Below are 14,594 nucleotides of genomic sequence, written 5' to 3'. Positions count from 1 at the left end.
CATAACCAATTTACGTTTACCTCACAGGGTATTCTTGGAGATGGGGGAATCTGAAAACCTCTCAGCATCCATCCCTCCATTTATCTAGAAGACAAAAGTGTTCAAGTGTATCTACACTGCCCCAGAAGTAATGATATGATACAAATCATTGTCAACAGCAATACTTTAGCTATCGTTAAGCAACCTAGGACTTCCTAAAATGACTTATGGGACAGGAGATTGCTTTGATAAGACTGAAGATGTGATAGCTAGCTAGATATCTCATTTACAGTCCTAGGACATGTTCAGTTGCCAGACGTTCTCCAACGTTGCAGGAAAACATGCCATAAATAGAGCCGATGTGATTCCTTATTCTACATGAGAGGTGTTTGATCTACATAGCGTATTTCTATCTCAATTCTGCAGAATGCGGCCCTAGCCATCTATGCCAGCTAACGTTAGCTAGCTAGCCTCGCAGGATAAAAACAAACACGTTGTTAACCTCGTTATATTTGTTGACAAGCCGTTGAATACCTTCTTTCTCCACCTGCCATTCAGGTTTCCTTTTCTGTATTTTCTCCTGTTTGACTCTTGTTTTTGTCATATTGTATTTCTTCTTCCATCGCTCGAAGTTCTTCACAGGATCAGTGGTGTCGGTTGGGTTTTTCTTCCCCATCTTTTTCTTAGGGGACAGGTTTGGTCGTCTGCCCTTCTCCATGGTAAATTTTTTTGGGAGGAGAATTCAATGTTTGAAAAATAAATGTTTGGTAATTCAGCAATATGGCATAAAAACGCTGAAGCAGACATGCACGTAGACGCATAAATATGACGTTAATGAAACCGCAAGAGTGATATGGGAGATGTAGGTCATTAGTCAGATTCATTGCAAAACGTTCGGTCTGTTGCAAAGCTTTTTGCAACGAAAACGTGTTGCATCTCTTCGTCCATCTATGGACCCAGAACGTAATGGAGCAGCTGACCAATTATGCAAGACTTTAGTTTTGGGTTAACCAAAATTAAGTTGTCTTGAACGCACCATATGGATCATGCTTGAAGAAAGGTGTATAAATGTCCCATCTGAACTTTTCAGATCAGCTCTTTTGCCAATAATTAGGCAAAATATCATAGTTGGGCTGCCTGTGTAAACACAACCATAGTGCTCATTCAGAAAGCAGTTTCAGATACAAATAATTGTATTAAAGCTGCAATATATCTATTTTTGGGCAACTTGATCAAGTAATTGATCGGTTATTCTCATTGAAAGCAAGTCTAAGAAGCTGTTGGTAGATCTGTTCTGAGTGCTATTTTTATGTTTCCCATTTTTAAGCTTCATTTTTTGTATCTTTTACTTTCGGTTTTGTACACCAACTTCTAACAGCTGAAATACAACATTTTTGCTTATTGAAAATATATCAAATCAAAACACATTTTATTTGTCACATGAGCCGAATACAACAGTGAAACACTTACTTACAAGCCCTTAACCTTAACCAGCAATGCAGTTCAGAAAAATACCCCCAAAAATATTAATTGTAACAAATAATTAAAGAGCAGCAGTAGATAACAAATGCGAGGCTATATACTGGGGGAACCAGTACAGAGTCAATGCGCAGAGGCACCGGTTAGTTGAGGTAATATGGTGCGTTCAAGACAACTTAATTTTGGTTAACCCAAAACTAAAGTCTTGCATAATTGGTCAGCTGCTCCATTAAGTTCTGGGTCCATAGATGGACGTAATTAAAGTCAATGCAAATAGTCTGGGTAGCCATTTGATTAAATGTTCAGGAGTCTTATGGCTTGGAGGTCAAATCTATTTAGAAGCCTCTTGGACCTAGACTTGGTGGTCCGGTACCGCTTATCGTGCGATAGCAGAGAGAACAGTCTATGACCAGGGTGGCTGGAGTCTGACAATTTTTAGGGCCTTCCTCTGACACCAACTAGTATAGAGGTCCTGGATGGCAGGAAGCTTGGCCCCAGTGATGTACAGGGCAGTGATGGAACTAGTCAGGATGTTCTCTATGGTGCAGCTGTAGAACCTTTTGAGGATCTGAGGACCCATGCCAAATCTTTTCAGTCACCTGAGGGGGAATAGGTTTTGTTGTGCCCTCTTCATGACTGTCTTGGTGTGCTTGGACCATGTTAGTTTGTTGGTGATGTGGACACCAAGGAACTTGAAGCTCTCAACCTGCTCCACTACAGCCCCATCAATGAGAATGGGGGCGTGCTCAGTCCTCCTTTTCCTGTAGTCCACAATCATCTCCTTTGTCTTGATCACATTGAGGGAGAGGTTGTTGTCCTGGCACCACACGGCCAGGTCTCTGACCTCCCTATAGGCTGTCTCGTCGGTGATCAGGCCTACCACTGTTGTGATATTGGCAAACTTAATGATGGTATTGGAGTCGTGCCTGGCCGTGCAGTCATGAGTGAACAGGGAGTACAGGGTGGGACTGAACACGCACCCGAGGGGCCTCCGTGTTGAGGATCAGCGTGACGGATGTTGTTACATACCCTCACTGCCTGGGGGCAGCCCATCAGGAAGTCCAGCATCCAGTAGCAGAGGGAGGTGTTTAGTCCCAGGGTCTGTAGTCAATAAATAGCATTCTCACATAGGTGTTCCTTTCGTCCAGATGTGTAATGGCAGTGTGGAGTGCAAATGTGGATCTGTTAGGGTGGTATGCAAATTAGAGTGGGTCTAGGGTTTCTGGGATAACGGTGTTGATATATTTCAGAGGCTAGGAAGATGGTACAATGATTCATTACAGTATACTTGATATTTTTGTCTCAAACTGAAATTAGGTTAACTATTAGAATTTTAGCAACCAGGAATGGCAGTGATTTCTGCATATTGCACCTTAAAATATTTTTGAAAAGAAGCTGGACACAACATTGTATTTGAAATGCTGTTTTATCATATACAATGGCATATATTGCATTTACATTCACAACTAGGCTTGAACAAAGACATTAATGAACACTGTTTTCTACAGCAGTGAAGGAAAGTGGTACAGCTTATTGGGGTCGTTTGTTGCAAGAGAGCAAAGGAGTCTATTTGATTTTGGTGAGAGCCACCGCCCGCCTCTCAGTGTTCTGGAACAAAGCTCGGATTAGGCTCTTCATATCGGAACTAGAGAACTCCAGCGCCAGTGGCTCTTTCCCCTCTGCCCACCTTCAGACAGGAAACAAGGACAAATCAACCAATTAGAGGACTCAGTGGTATACCAATCAAACGTCAACCACAATTCTAAAAGTGTACACACAAGTAATCCAAATAAGAAACAGTAAATTATATAGATTAGCCGTGTGTTCACTTTTGGAATTGTGGTTGTCATAATTTGTTGTTATGAAAATGAATAGCTTTAATGGTGATTTGACAAGTTGAGAAGTTCATTTTTGTACCTGTCGACTATCTCCTGCAGGTTAGCTCGCAGCACTATGACCAGCTCCTTGAAGGTGATCCACTTCTTCACGTAAATGGGTACCTCCTCCTGGTACTTCTTGTTCTTGTTCTCCTCAGGCAGTGGAATGAACACCAGGGGTCCTTCCTCGATAATGGTCTGACAGAGGATTTGTAGGTGCTCCCCATCTTCAGTGGAGATATCCTAAAGAGCCAAATAGGATAGAAACCATGGGATGAGGAAGCCCACTCATTCAACCAAGATGAACTATATTTGCACCCTGTAAAATCATTGCAGTAACACAAGCCACATTGTCAAATAAGAGCCTGCTCTCACCTCCAGCATCATGATTTTGGCAATCAGCTCTGAGATGGCAGTGTTGAGGAGAATCCCCATGGCTTTACAGTATATGTTGACTGGTAGAACGTCTTGCCAGACGGTGCCCAGCCTTTTCAGCTGATGGATGACCTGCAAATGAAACAATCAATTTTCAGTAATGGAACAGTGACCCCATCCTATAAGAATTGTTAGTGCATTTGATACAAGCCAAGCATTGCTAACTTTTGATCTGAATCTTAAAGGGATAGTTCAGCCAACATTTATGTTTTTGTCAAATTCCTCTTACCTTGGGTTGTGTCTGTAGGCCAGTAGTGACAGCATCCACAATAACGGTCCCGTGTGGCTCAGTTGGTAGAGCATGGCGCTTGCAACGCCAGGGTTGTGGGTTCATTCCCCACGGGGGGACCAGGATGAATATGTATGAACTTTCCAATTTGTAAGTCGCTCTGGATAAGAGCGTCAGCTAAATAATGTAAATGTAAATGTAATAATCTTTTGTTTACTTTTGCCACAGCCAGGAGTTAGCATAATTAGCATTGTCCCAAAAATTAATGGCCCCCTGTTATGCTAATCATGCTTACTTAAAAAAATTCGTTGAACAATGCCTTTAACTGATGCTTAACTCACCATTTTAGAATGTCTGGCTGATAGTTGCCCTTTGAGACAACTTATTTTAAAATACTGCAGATATAATTCCATATTTGTGGCTACAGTTATCATACTCACAATTGTAGATCTCTTCCAGCGATATTGCCGGTTTACTTGAACACTGACCTGCCTGACGGCCTTGCTGGCTGCAGAGTAGTTGTCCTCGTCATCCAGGTTGGAGAAGTTGCGTGCGGTGGAGAGACGCTCCAGCATCTCTGTTCTCTGGACGTTCAGATGGGCCAGGAAGCAATGAGCGCCTGGGGAATATTGCTAGTCAGAGCTAGAAGTGTACATTCGCTTTTCATCTACTTTGGCGTTGAGATGTCGCTAGAACATGATTGACTCATATCTCCCTGGTCTCATTATCCTTTTTGGAAATAAAAAAAAACAGCTCAACCTCCACAAAAGCCCATCAAGTGTGTAGCCATGCTAATGCTGGGCGAGCCATGGGACACGCTCCTTCCCTTACCCAGTTTCCTGAAGCCGGGCACCAGGTCCACAAAGGTGGCAGCACCCTCACTGAGGGGGTCAGGCAGGCGTGGACTGAACTGGTAGCCCAGGGTGAGCAGGTGGTGGGCGATGTACATGCAGTTGTTGTGCTGGATGGCCGCCAGATGTGGGAACTTGAGCAGGTTCTCTCTGGAGAGCAAAGAGACAGAGAGAAGTCAGTGAGAGAGAGGAGGAAATGCTCATTCTGAAATTGATTATACATAAACAGCGTTAAAAAAGAAGAAGAAAACTGAATATACTCACTTATGGTATGTAGGCACAACATCATAGAATAGCTGGAATATATTCCGCACTGTGAAGAACAGTTGGGTAGCACTTTGAGGGACAAATATTAGAGAAGGAAAACATTTGTAATTTTTGCAACACAAACAACTTTAGTGAAACACTGGGCTAAAGCTGAAGAGTTAATATCATGTCATCATGTGCAGTGACAGTGGGTAACATGGTGCTGCGTAACATGAGAGCGTACCATTGGCTGGAGCTTCCCACAGCCTCGGACAGCGTGTGCAAGGCCAGCTCCATCAGCTGCTGCACCGACTCACTGATGCGACACACAGGCAGGCACAGCGTCCGCGCACCCAGCTGCTTCTCGTTCTCCAACCTGAACGCCTCAAGCTTCTTGGCCCCCTGCTTGCCCTTGATGTCTCCAGAGCCAGGGCTGGGCAGCATGGGGACGGAAAGCTTAGAATCTGGGGTGATCTGTTGGCAGGAAAATATGTTAGAAGTACATTCGAGTATAACCTCTGTGCATTTACCTGCAGTGCAAGATGCAAAGCAGTTCACCTGTCCCAGCTGCATTTATTTTCTTCTCTGGGTATCTGTATGTTCTGATTTAGAACATGCATTCACATGTTGCAGTGGCAAGCAAACCACATACTGTGTACATCAGGTGTCAACTGCGTGGCTATTGTCAGTGTACTTAATAATTAGAAACCACAAAGATAAGACCATGGATAGACTGCAGGAGAACATTACACACTTTGACGGTGTTGTGCATCTCGGAGGTCATCAGCTTGCGTGCCGCCACGATCACGTCTTTGCATTTCTTGCTGGCAAAGTGGCAGTTGACGTCCTGGGCATACTTGAGCAGCTCGGTGGAGTCTCCTCGGAGGTACTGCATCTCCTTCAAGGACTTCTCAAACTCCTCCGTCTCTTTGATCACCTAGGGGTGAGAACAAACATGGTGGTATTAATGAATGACAGAATAAGAAGTCTCCTTGTTCTATATCAAGTCACTAGTTCCAAAAATATAGGGATTTGTATCTCCTTGATAAAACCGACTGTATTGCCTTTAAAATGAATTGTTTGTGCATATTGAGTGTATAGAGGTGTATTTGGAGTACTTGGTTAGCCTTTGATACATACTGCACTGTACTGTTCAAGCTGGCAGCTATTGGTTGGGATGGAGTACAGGAGGCACTCATGGATGATGCAATGAGACATCTCCTGCCATACCAGGTCTCCGAGTATCACAGACACTTTTCTCTCACCAACTGATACGTCTGCAAAGCAAAAGATACATGTCGTTATAGGGCCAATGGTAGTGCTCTGAAATGGTGGCTGGCATAGCAACTGGTTTCATATTTTCTATGACTAAAGGATCTCGACCAGCGCTAAATGACCAACAATTAGGAGTATTAGCAAGGGTGCCTACCTAGCAGGTGTGTGTGTAAGGTCTTGAGTACCATCAGGACTTTGGTGTAGACCTGTGAGGGGCTGGTGTGCTCATCGGGGGTCTCGGCAAACTGGAGAGCGAGCAGGGTGCCCTCACCTTGCTGCTCCGATACCTCCACGTTCAGAGAGGGGTACGTGATCAGGGGCTTCAGCAGGTACTTCAGCAGCACCTGGCCTAGAGTGGGGAGAGGCTGGCTGTCTCATGATGGACTAACAGGATCAAACAGAAAATGATCTGTATTCAAATAATTTGATTCTGTCAGCTTTACAGTAAGAAAAACATTGACTGACTGGACACTGGGTCTTACTGAAGAGTTTGATCTTGTGTTGGAGTTCCCCCTGGATGGTCAGGGCCTGGAGGACACAGGAGAGCAGAGGCGGAGGGCTCTGCTGGGGCTCCTTGGTCCCGCCCGGGGTCAGCTGGAGCTCAGTCTTCAGGAACGACTTCATCCCCGTCGGCTCTGAGAGGATGGATGGACACACACAACCAGTGTCTGTGGTGGCATGAATGAAGTGCAATTTACCGCCTTTAAAATAAAAACGTACAAAACACATTTTAAATAATATATTTATATCGGAGGATTCCATGTTGTACCCTTTGGAGTGCAGCTGACACCTCAGGCAACCTACTTATCCTCAATAAAATTGCCCTAGAATGACACTACTTATGAGGCCAAGCATCAGCCCAGGGTCTACCCTAATCTATATGATGCCTGGTAGCCTTTTTACCTTTGGAAGGAGGCAGTTTCCAGACGGCCAGTCTCTTCCACTCGTCCCTCAGATGGTAGATGAGGTTCTCTCTCTGGACAGTGAGCTCTGAGGTGAGTGCTCTCAGCAGGGGCAGCTCAGAGCCTTTCCACGCCTTCAGAGAGTCTGCACTGTGCCGGGCATTTTCTAACTGTTTGGCCGCAATTACATACTTCTTCTCCAGTAGGGCTTTGTGAAACTCCTCCATTGCAATGTGAAACTAAATTGAACAGAAAAATTAACAAAGAAAATGTATGACATGTAAAAATTCATTGACATTTACATTTGTGCATTATGATAAATAACACCATTCAGTTTAACAGGGCCATGTGTAGATATCAGTGGGGAACAGGTTAGGGCTACAGTGGGGAGTAGCCCATAACATATAGCCAACTTGCGAGATATTTGCCAACCCGTACCTGTGCCTGTTTGGCGATGCTTTTCCCAAGTCAAAGAGTACCATCCGTAGTCGGTGGATGATACTGATAAAGAAATCGTTGTTTGCGTCACCCACAAAAGAATTACGTCCAATTGTTAATTAACGTATGCGCGCAAACACTGACATCCATTTGATTTGGAGGGGAGGGTGGTAGCATCTAACAATTTAATTCATTCCTGGGCAATGCAAACAATGATTTCCTCATCCAAGCCGTCCACCGATCACGGATATACTCTCCGACGTGGGAAAAGCGTCTCCAAACAAATACACTACATGACCAAAAGTATGTGGACACCTGATTGTCAAACATCTCACTCCAGCATCATGGGCATTCATATGGAGTTGGTCCCCCCTTTGCTGCTACTCTTCTGGGAAGGCTTTCCACTAGATGTTGGAACATGGCTGCAGGGACTTGCTTTCATTCAGCCACAAGAGCATTAGGGAGGTCAGGCACTGATGTTAGGCGATTAGGCCAGGCTTACAGTCAGCATTTCAATTAATCCCAAAGGTGTTCGATGGGGTTGAGGTCAGAGCTCTGTGCAGACCATTATTCCTCCTCAACTTTACAGTTGGCACTATGCATTGGGACAGGTAGCGTTCTCCTGGCATCCGCCAAACCCAGATTCGTCCGTCGGTCTGCCAGATGGTGAAGTGTGATTCATCACTCCAGAGGACGTGTTTCCACTGCTCCAGAGTGAAATGGTGGCGAGCTTTACACCACTTCAGACGACGCTTGGCATTGCGCATGGTGATCTTAGGCTTGTGTGCGGCTGCTTGGCCATGGAAACCCATTACATGAAGTTCCCGATGAACAGTTCTTGTGCTGACGTTGCTTCCAGAGGCAGTTTGGAACTCGGTATTGAATGTTGTAGTGAGTGTTGTAACCGAGGACAGACTTTTACGCGGTACGCGCTTCATAACTTGGTGGTCATGTTCTGTGAGCTTGTGTGGCCTACCACTTCGCGTCTGAGCCGTTGTTTCTCCTAAGTGTTTCCACTTCACAATAACAGCACTTACAGTTGACTGGGCCAGCTCTAGAAGTGCATAAATTTGACGAACTGAATTGTTGGAAAGGTGGCATCCTATGACGGTGCCACGTTGAAAGTCACTGAGCTCTTCAGTAAGGCCAATGTTTGTCTATGAAGATTGCATGGCTGTGTGCTCGATTTTATACACCTGTGAGCAACGGGTGTGGCTGAAACAGCCGAATACACTAATTTGAAGGGGTGTTCACATACACTTTATATACACAAAAGTATCTTGCATGCCTCTCCAATGGTATGCCCCAAGACAGAATTTAACTGTACATGACTGTGAGCCTGTAGGGCTACAGCTGTGAGCTACCTCTTCTAGGTGCCTGAGCATGGCAATGACAGTAGTGTTTCTCTCCAGCTGCTGCTTTAGCTTGGCATATTCTGTCACGGCTGTATGTAGATTCTGCTGCACCTGTAAACACACATACACTTATTTTTAATAGTATGTCTCTGCCAACTGTGTCAGTTCGGTAACACCTCCCAAAAACACAAGGAGATTGCCAATGACTCATGAACAGTTCATGACGCTTACCTCTTTCTCAATGCAGCTTTTGAGGACATCAATTTCTTTAGAAACCTCTTCAGCCTGTCCCATGAGTACCTCTGCCCCCTGCATGCTGGGTAGAAACTCATTGTATCTCTTGTTGATCATGTCACATACCTCTTCCTATGGGGAGATAGAGAGAAACACAGATAGTGAGATTGAGGCAAATAATCAGAGGGAAATAATCAAAGTGTAAAGCAATGACGAGAAGAGTCTGAAAGCTATACCACATTGCATAAATACCCCTGATAAAAAAGCAAGATATATTATTTTTCAATGTGGGCAGAGTAGGTAAGACAACCATGACACATCATTCAACACTGAACAGCTGTTTCTGTGTGGAATGGCCACGAGTAACCTAACTACCATGCTTCTTACTAAGACAACTTGTTCAGAACACGTTGCTAGATAACCTTGTCAAGAAGCTAGGTTGCTACAGCTACTTTGGCATGATCCTTGGCCTGTGGTCAGCTTGCTAAGCTTCCACAGACAAAGCTGTGGCATTGGCACCAAGGTAACATTAGATAGCAAGCAATTGGCAAACAGCGACTCCTTGTGGCTAGAAAGCTAACATTAGATTTACAGCTAATATTTATACCAAACAAAAAAATAAACGCAACATGCAACAATTTGACAGAGTTACAGTTCATGTAAGGAAATCAGTCAATTTAAATCAAGTCATTAGACCCTAATCTATGGATTTCAAGACTGGGCAGGGGTATAGCCATGGGTGGGCCTTGGAGGGTATAGGCCCACCCACTGGGGAGCAAGGCCCTGCCAATCGGAATTAGATTTTCCCCACAAAAGGGCATTATTACAGCCTCCCGAGTGGTGCAGCAGTCTAAGGCACTGCATCGCGTCACTACAGCCCTGGGTTAGATCCCAGGCTGTGTGACAGCCGGCCGTGACCGGGAGACCAATGAGGGGGCGCACAATAGGCCCAGCGTTGTATTGGTTAGGAGAGGGTTTGGCCGGCCGGGATTTCCTTGTCCCATCGCGCTCTAGCAACTACTTGTGGAGGGCTGGGCGCCTGCAAGCTGACTTCGGTCGCCAACTGGACAGTGTTTCCTCCAACACATTGGTGCGTCTGGCTTCCAGGTTAAGCGAGCAGTGTGTCAAGAAGCAGTGTGGCTTGGCAGGGTCGTGTTTCGGAGGATGCATGCCTTTCGACCTCAAGTGAGTCTGTAGGGGAGTTGCAGCGATGGGTCAAGACTGTAACTACCAATTGGATATCACCAAATTGTGGTAAAAAAAAAAGGTCTTTATTACAGACAGAAATACTCCTCAGTTTCATCAGCTGTCCTGGTGGCTGGTTTCAGACAATCCTGGGTGAAGCCGCCGGATGTGGTGGTCCTGAACTGGCGTGGTTACACGTGGTCTGCAGTTGTGGGGCCAGGTGGACGTACTGCCAAAATCACTAAAACGACATTGGAGGTGGTTTATGGTAGAGAAATTAACATTCAATTCTCTGACAACAGCTCTGGTGGATATTCTTGCAGTCAGCATGCCAATTGCCTGCTCCCTCTGTGGCATTGTGTTGTGACAAAACTGCATATTTTAGAGAGGTCTTTTATTGTCCCCAGCACAAGGTGCACCTGTGTAATGACCATGCTGTTGAATCAGCTTCTTCATACACAACACCTATCAGGTGGATGGATTATCTTGGCAAAGGACAAATACTCACTAACAGGGATGTAAACAAATTTGTGCACTCAATTGGAGAGAAAGATTTTTGTGCGTATGTAAAATTTAGGGGATCTTTTATTTCAGCTCATGAGACCAACACTTTACATGTTGCGTTTATATTTTTGTTCTGTGTAGCTAGCTAGAAAGCAAATCGTGTCATAATCGGGATAATGTTCGCTAGCTAATTTAGCTAGTTAGTCCAGTAATCTTCGGGGTTTCTGTTCGCTAGCTAGCTAGATTGGGATAGCCAGCCTAGCAAGACGGTTTCGAACGATAAAACCCAAGATTTTGTTCGCTTTGTGATAAAAGTTAGCCCAATTGTTTTGTTTATTTCGCGGGCTAGTTTACATTAGTTATTTCGCTGTCTAGTTAACGTGAGCTAGCTAAACTCGCCTGTTTATCTTAGTTTCCTCTACTTTCCGTGATCGCTTGTGTAAGAAATTGAAATAGATACTGGAGACTAGTATAACAACATTCCAACATAGGCTATCCTTTGTACAAAATGAACCCACCCTCTCTTTGTCCTTAGGCACATGCCGATCTCATTAGATACTAACCTCAGACACACACACACCCCACTCAGGACAGGCCCCTGAAACATCATTTAGACATACACATTCTTTCCAAGGGTGTGACTCAAGACAAAGAACTATGTCAAGAGCCAATGGAACGTCGACACCTGGTCCGAACAGGACCACTCACGACCAAGATTGACCAAGAGGAAGGCCAGACGACAAGACCACCTACTTTGCTAGTTGCCTATATAATGTATAAAATTTGAATGTACTGTTTAGAGCGGCCTCTTCTCCGACGATTTCATAAGAATCTGACAGAAAGGGGCCGTGCACGTTTTTGCCTGATATCTTTACACTTTAATAAAACGGCCTTATTATAAAAGATCCACCTCGTCCTATGTCTCCACTTGGTCTCCTGTCTCCAGTAAACGTTTATCAACAGACTTGGTAGCAGAGGATGGTTATTAGACACCTTTGATTTCGGTCCATAGAAAGTTGATAAGACAGGAGGCGAGTGGGAGAAAGATTCAAGAAGGAGAGGTGACCCGCTCGAGGGAGACGTCGGCGATTCAACTCACCCAGGAAACTGATCAAAGAGCTCGAAAATATTAAGGTAAGCAGAGCCGGTTTAATCAAAATCTGCATATTGTATAATAGCCAATATCTAAATTATGATCAGGAGTACTGAGGTGAGTGTGAATTGTTGCTAAATTTATGTGGAATTGTCTAGAATTTAAGGCATGCTGTAAGGATATCTGCGTTAAAAATCCCATTCCAAGTAGTCTGATAACAGTGAGGAATTAGAATGTATTCCAAGTAGTCTGATAACAGTGAGGAATTAATGAATTTACTGAATGTATTCCAAGTAGTCTGATAACAGTGAGGAATTAGAATGTATTCCAAGTAGTCTGATAACAGTGAGGAATTAAATGAATTAACTGAATGTATTCCAAGTAGTCTGATATAACAGTGAGGAATTGTTGGTAATAGCGAACCTGAGCCTACTGGATTGGCATTCCAGTAGACAGAAGGCTATGCTGAATGTATTCCAAGTAGTCTGATAACAGTGAGGAATTAAATGCTGAAATGTATTCCAAGTAGTCTGATATACCAGTGAGGAATCGATGAAATTGAAGTTGCATGAGCAGAACCGAGACAAGTCGATAACGCCAAATCAATGTGAGTGATTGAACGTTCCACGAGGCTGATTGCTAATAATTAGCCATATGCTAAGTTGGCTGTGTTTAAGTGACCGCCGAGTCAGATTGTGGGAGCTGCTGTGAAGCAGCTATTTTTCTGCTGATAAATTGACCTGATTTTTCCCTCTCGTGCTGTTGGTAAATCCTTAAGGGTTAGAATTAATTTGATAATTAATTCTAGAGAACGCTAGGATACACCATATATTGTCCTAAAAAGGACACGTTTGAAATACTTTGGGAAAGTATTTAATTAATTAAGTTAGTTTTTAGAGTTTTCAGTTTTTTAATTAGTTTTGAGAAAAAATGAGTCCTAGAATTAATTAAATATTTTTTCTAGAAACGCTTGAATATACTAATATAATGTCCCGAAAGGACATTTTTGAAAATGTTTTGGCAAAGTATTTAAATAATCGAAAAAGTGAAAACGAATAATAACTTTTTGAAAATAGTTCCCAAAATTATATTATATTTTAAATAGAAGCGCTAGATAATACAGTAGAGGTGTTCCAAAAGGAATTGCCCGAAATACTTTGGGAAAGTATTTAATTAATTCGCCAAACATAAAGCAATACAATCTTTGTACACAAGGGGGAGACACGACACCAGAGATAAGACTGTGTCAGCACCAGAGATACATTGCTAGTTTTGGCCAGTGATGGGCTAAGTGCACCAAAATAGCATAGAGCCAGACATAGCTTAACGACAAAATGGCCACGACCACCGTCCTCAAACACAAATTCAATGAATACTTAGATCAGAGAATGAAAGATAGATCAGAGGGAAAGATGCAGTATAAGGAAGTCAAGAAGGTTTGGGAAGGTGTGAGACTAAATGGACCCAAGCAGGATACCTCAGTGGAGTGGCCCCATCAAAAGGGCAGCTCCTCACTATGGGAGAAAGAATTAGGGAAGCAGTGTGAAGGAAAAAGATAGAAAGTTGAAGCTGAAAAGAATAAGAGTCACTTATTTAAAAAGGAAGAAACAAACAAGGGAAAGAGCAGAGGCTGAGCTGAAAATAGGAATTTGGGCAATTGAAGAAATTAGAAGAGCACTCCCTTACACGAAACCTGATTACGATGGGTGGGCACTGGAGCACCAACTTGACACCAAAGAGGGCAGGCCCAACCAATAATGACGCCCCACCTACCACACAAGCAGCCCCATCGCCCCAATCCATCTCAGGGCACTGTGGGGTAATGGCAATTCCCCAGGCTCAGTTCAAACTCCCATGTGCATCACCACATCACCCAATACAATAAGGAAAGGGAGGGGCTGAACCACACAAATCCAGTCCCTACAGGTACAACTTTTGAAACTACAATGAAAGAGGCCAGAAAGGAGAGAAACCCAAGAAAACAGATGGTGGCTGAAGACAACAAGAATCTCACAAATTATTGAAAATACTGTTTCCCGAATGATAACAGCAACAGCAACTACCAGCTTCACTAGCAGGACCAACTATACACCCACCCCAGGAGCAGCCATTCCAACTGCCGTATGCCTACCGCGCTTCAGCCATACCCTTCGTCGGAACCACCACTTACAACCCTACTCCACTACCACATCAAACTATCACCCACATGGGGACAGCCCCAGAGTACTCTGGATCTTATGAAGCTTGTCATAATTGTAAACAAGCTGGGCACATGGTGCGACAGTGTCCGCACCAATAACCCGGCCCCAAAGCCAGTTTCTGGCCAAAAAGGGGACGAGGATACGCCCCTAGACCAAGGGGAGCAGGCCAATATGTATCAAGCACGAGTGCGGCCCTTCACCCGCATACAATCACCCCAATCCAGACCCGAATCAGCAATCACCTCCCTTTTCAGGGCATGGCTGACGAATATGCCCCATGGCCTTGAAGCTGCTCACCAATCTTCTCTTCC

At 44.2% G+C, this 14,594-nt stretch overlaps 1 protein-coding gene and 1 pseudogene across 4 annotated transcripts in view; both read right to left on the bottom strand.

Moving 5' to 3' along the window:
• LOC111950495 (probable ATP-dependent RNA helicase DDX10) overlaps positions 1 to 941 on the bottom strand; it is a 129,482-nt pseudogene extending 128,541 nt beyond the window's left edge.
• Positions 942 to 2,865: 1,924 nt separating this feature from the next.
• LOC111950453 (centromere/kinetochore protein zw10 homolog) overlaps positions 2,866 to 14,594 on the bottom strand; it is a 17,197-nt gene continuing 5,468 nt past the window's right edge. The window contains exons 3-16 of one of the 4 annotated variants that reach the window (XM_023968048.2): positions 9,298 to 9,432; positions 9,076 to 9,177; positions 7,275 to 7,512; positions 6,854 to 7,006; positions 6,526 to 6,720; positions 6,237 to 6,373; positions 5,851 to 6,033; positions 5,341 to 5,570; positions 5,115 to 5,186; positions 4,831 to 5,000; positions 4,488 to 4,618; positions 3,711 to 3,842; positions 3,376 to 3,578; positions 2,866 to 3,145 (exon numbers count right to left, since the gene is read on the bottom strand). In XM_023968048.2, the coding sequence (XP_023823816.1) occupies positions 3,025 to 3,145; positions 3,376 to 3,578; positions 3,711 to 3,842; positions 4,488 to 4,618; positions 4,831 to 5,000; positions 5,115 to 5,186; positions 5,341 to 5,570; positions 5,851 to 6,033; positions 6,237 to 6,373; positions 6,526 to 6,720; positions 6,854 to 7,006; positions 7,275 to 7,512; positions 9,076 to 9,177; positions 9,298 to 9,432 (2,202 nt within the window). In that variant the 3' untranslated portion in view covers positions 2,866 to 3,024. Of the gene's footprint in view, positions 3,146 to 3,375; positions 3,579 to 3,710; positions 3,843 to 4,487; positions 4,619 to 4,830; positions 5,001 to 5,114; positions 5,187 to 5,340; positions 5,571 to 5,850; positions 6,034 to 6,236; positions 6,374 to 6,525; positions 6,721 to 6,853; positions 7,073 to 7,274; positions 7,513 to 9,075; positions 9,178 to 9,297; positions 9,735 to 14,594 lie in introns of those variants that run through there. The other 3 variants (XM_070434394.1, XM_070434395.1, XM_070434396.1) reach the window with 3 other exon arrangements.

Source organism: Salvelinus sp. IW2-2015, linkage group LG23, assembly GCF_002910315.2.
Source record: "Salvelinus sp. IW2-2015 linkage group LG23, ASM291031v2, whole genome shotgun sequence".
Classification (NCBI taxonomy): Eukaryota; Metazoa; Chordata; class Actinopteri; order Salmoniformes; family Salmonidae; genus Salvelinus; species Salvelinus sp. IW2-2015.
The sequence above is the reverse complement of the archived record's forward strand: the minus strand, read 5'-3'. Positions and strand labels throughout refer to the sequence as shown.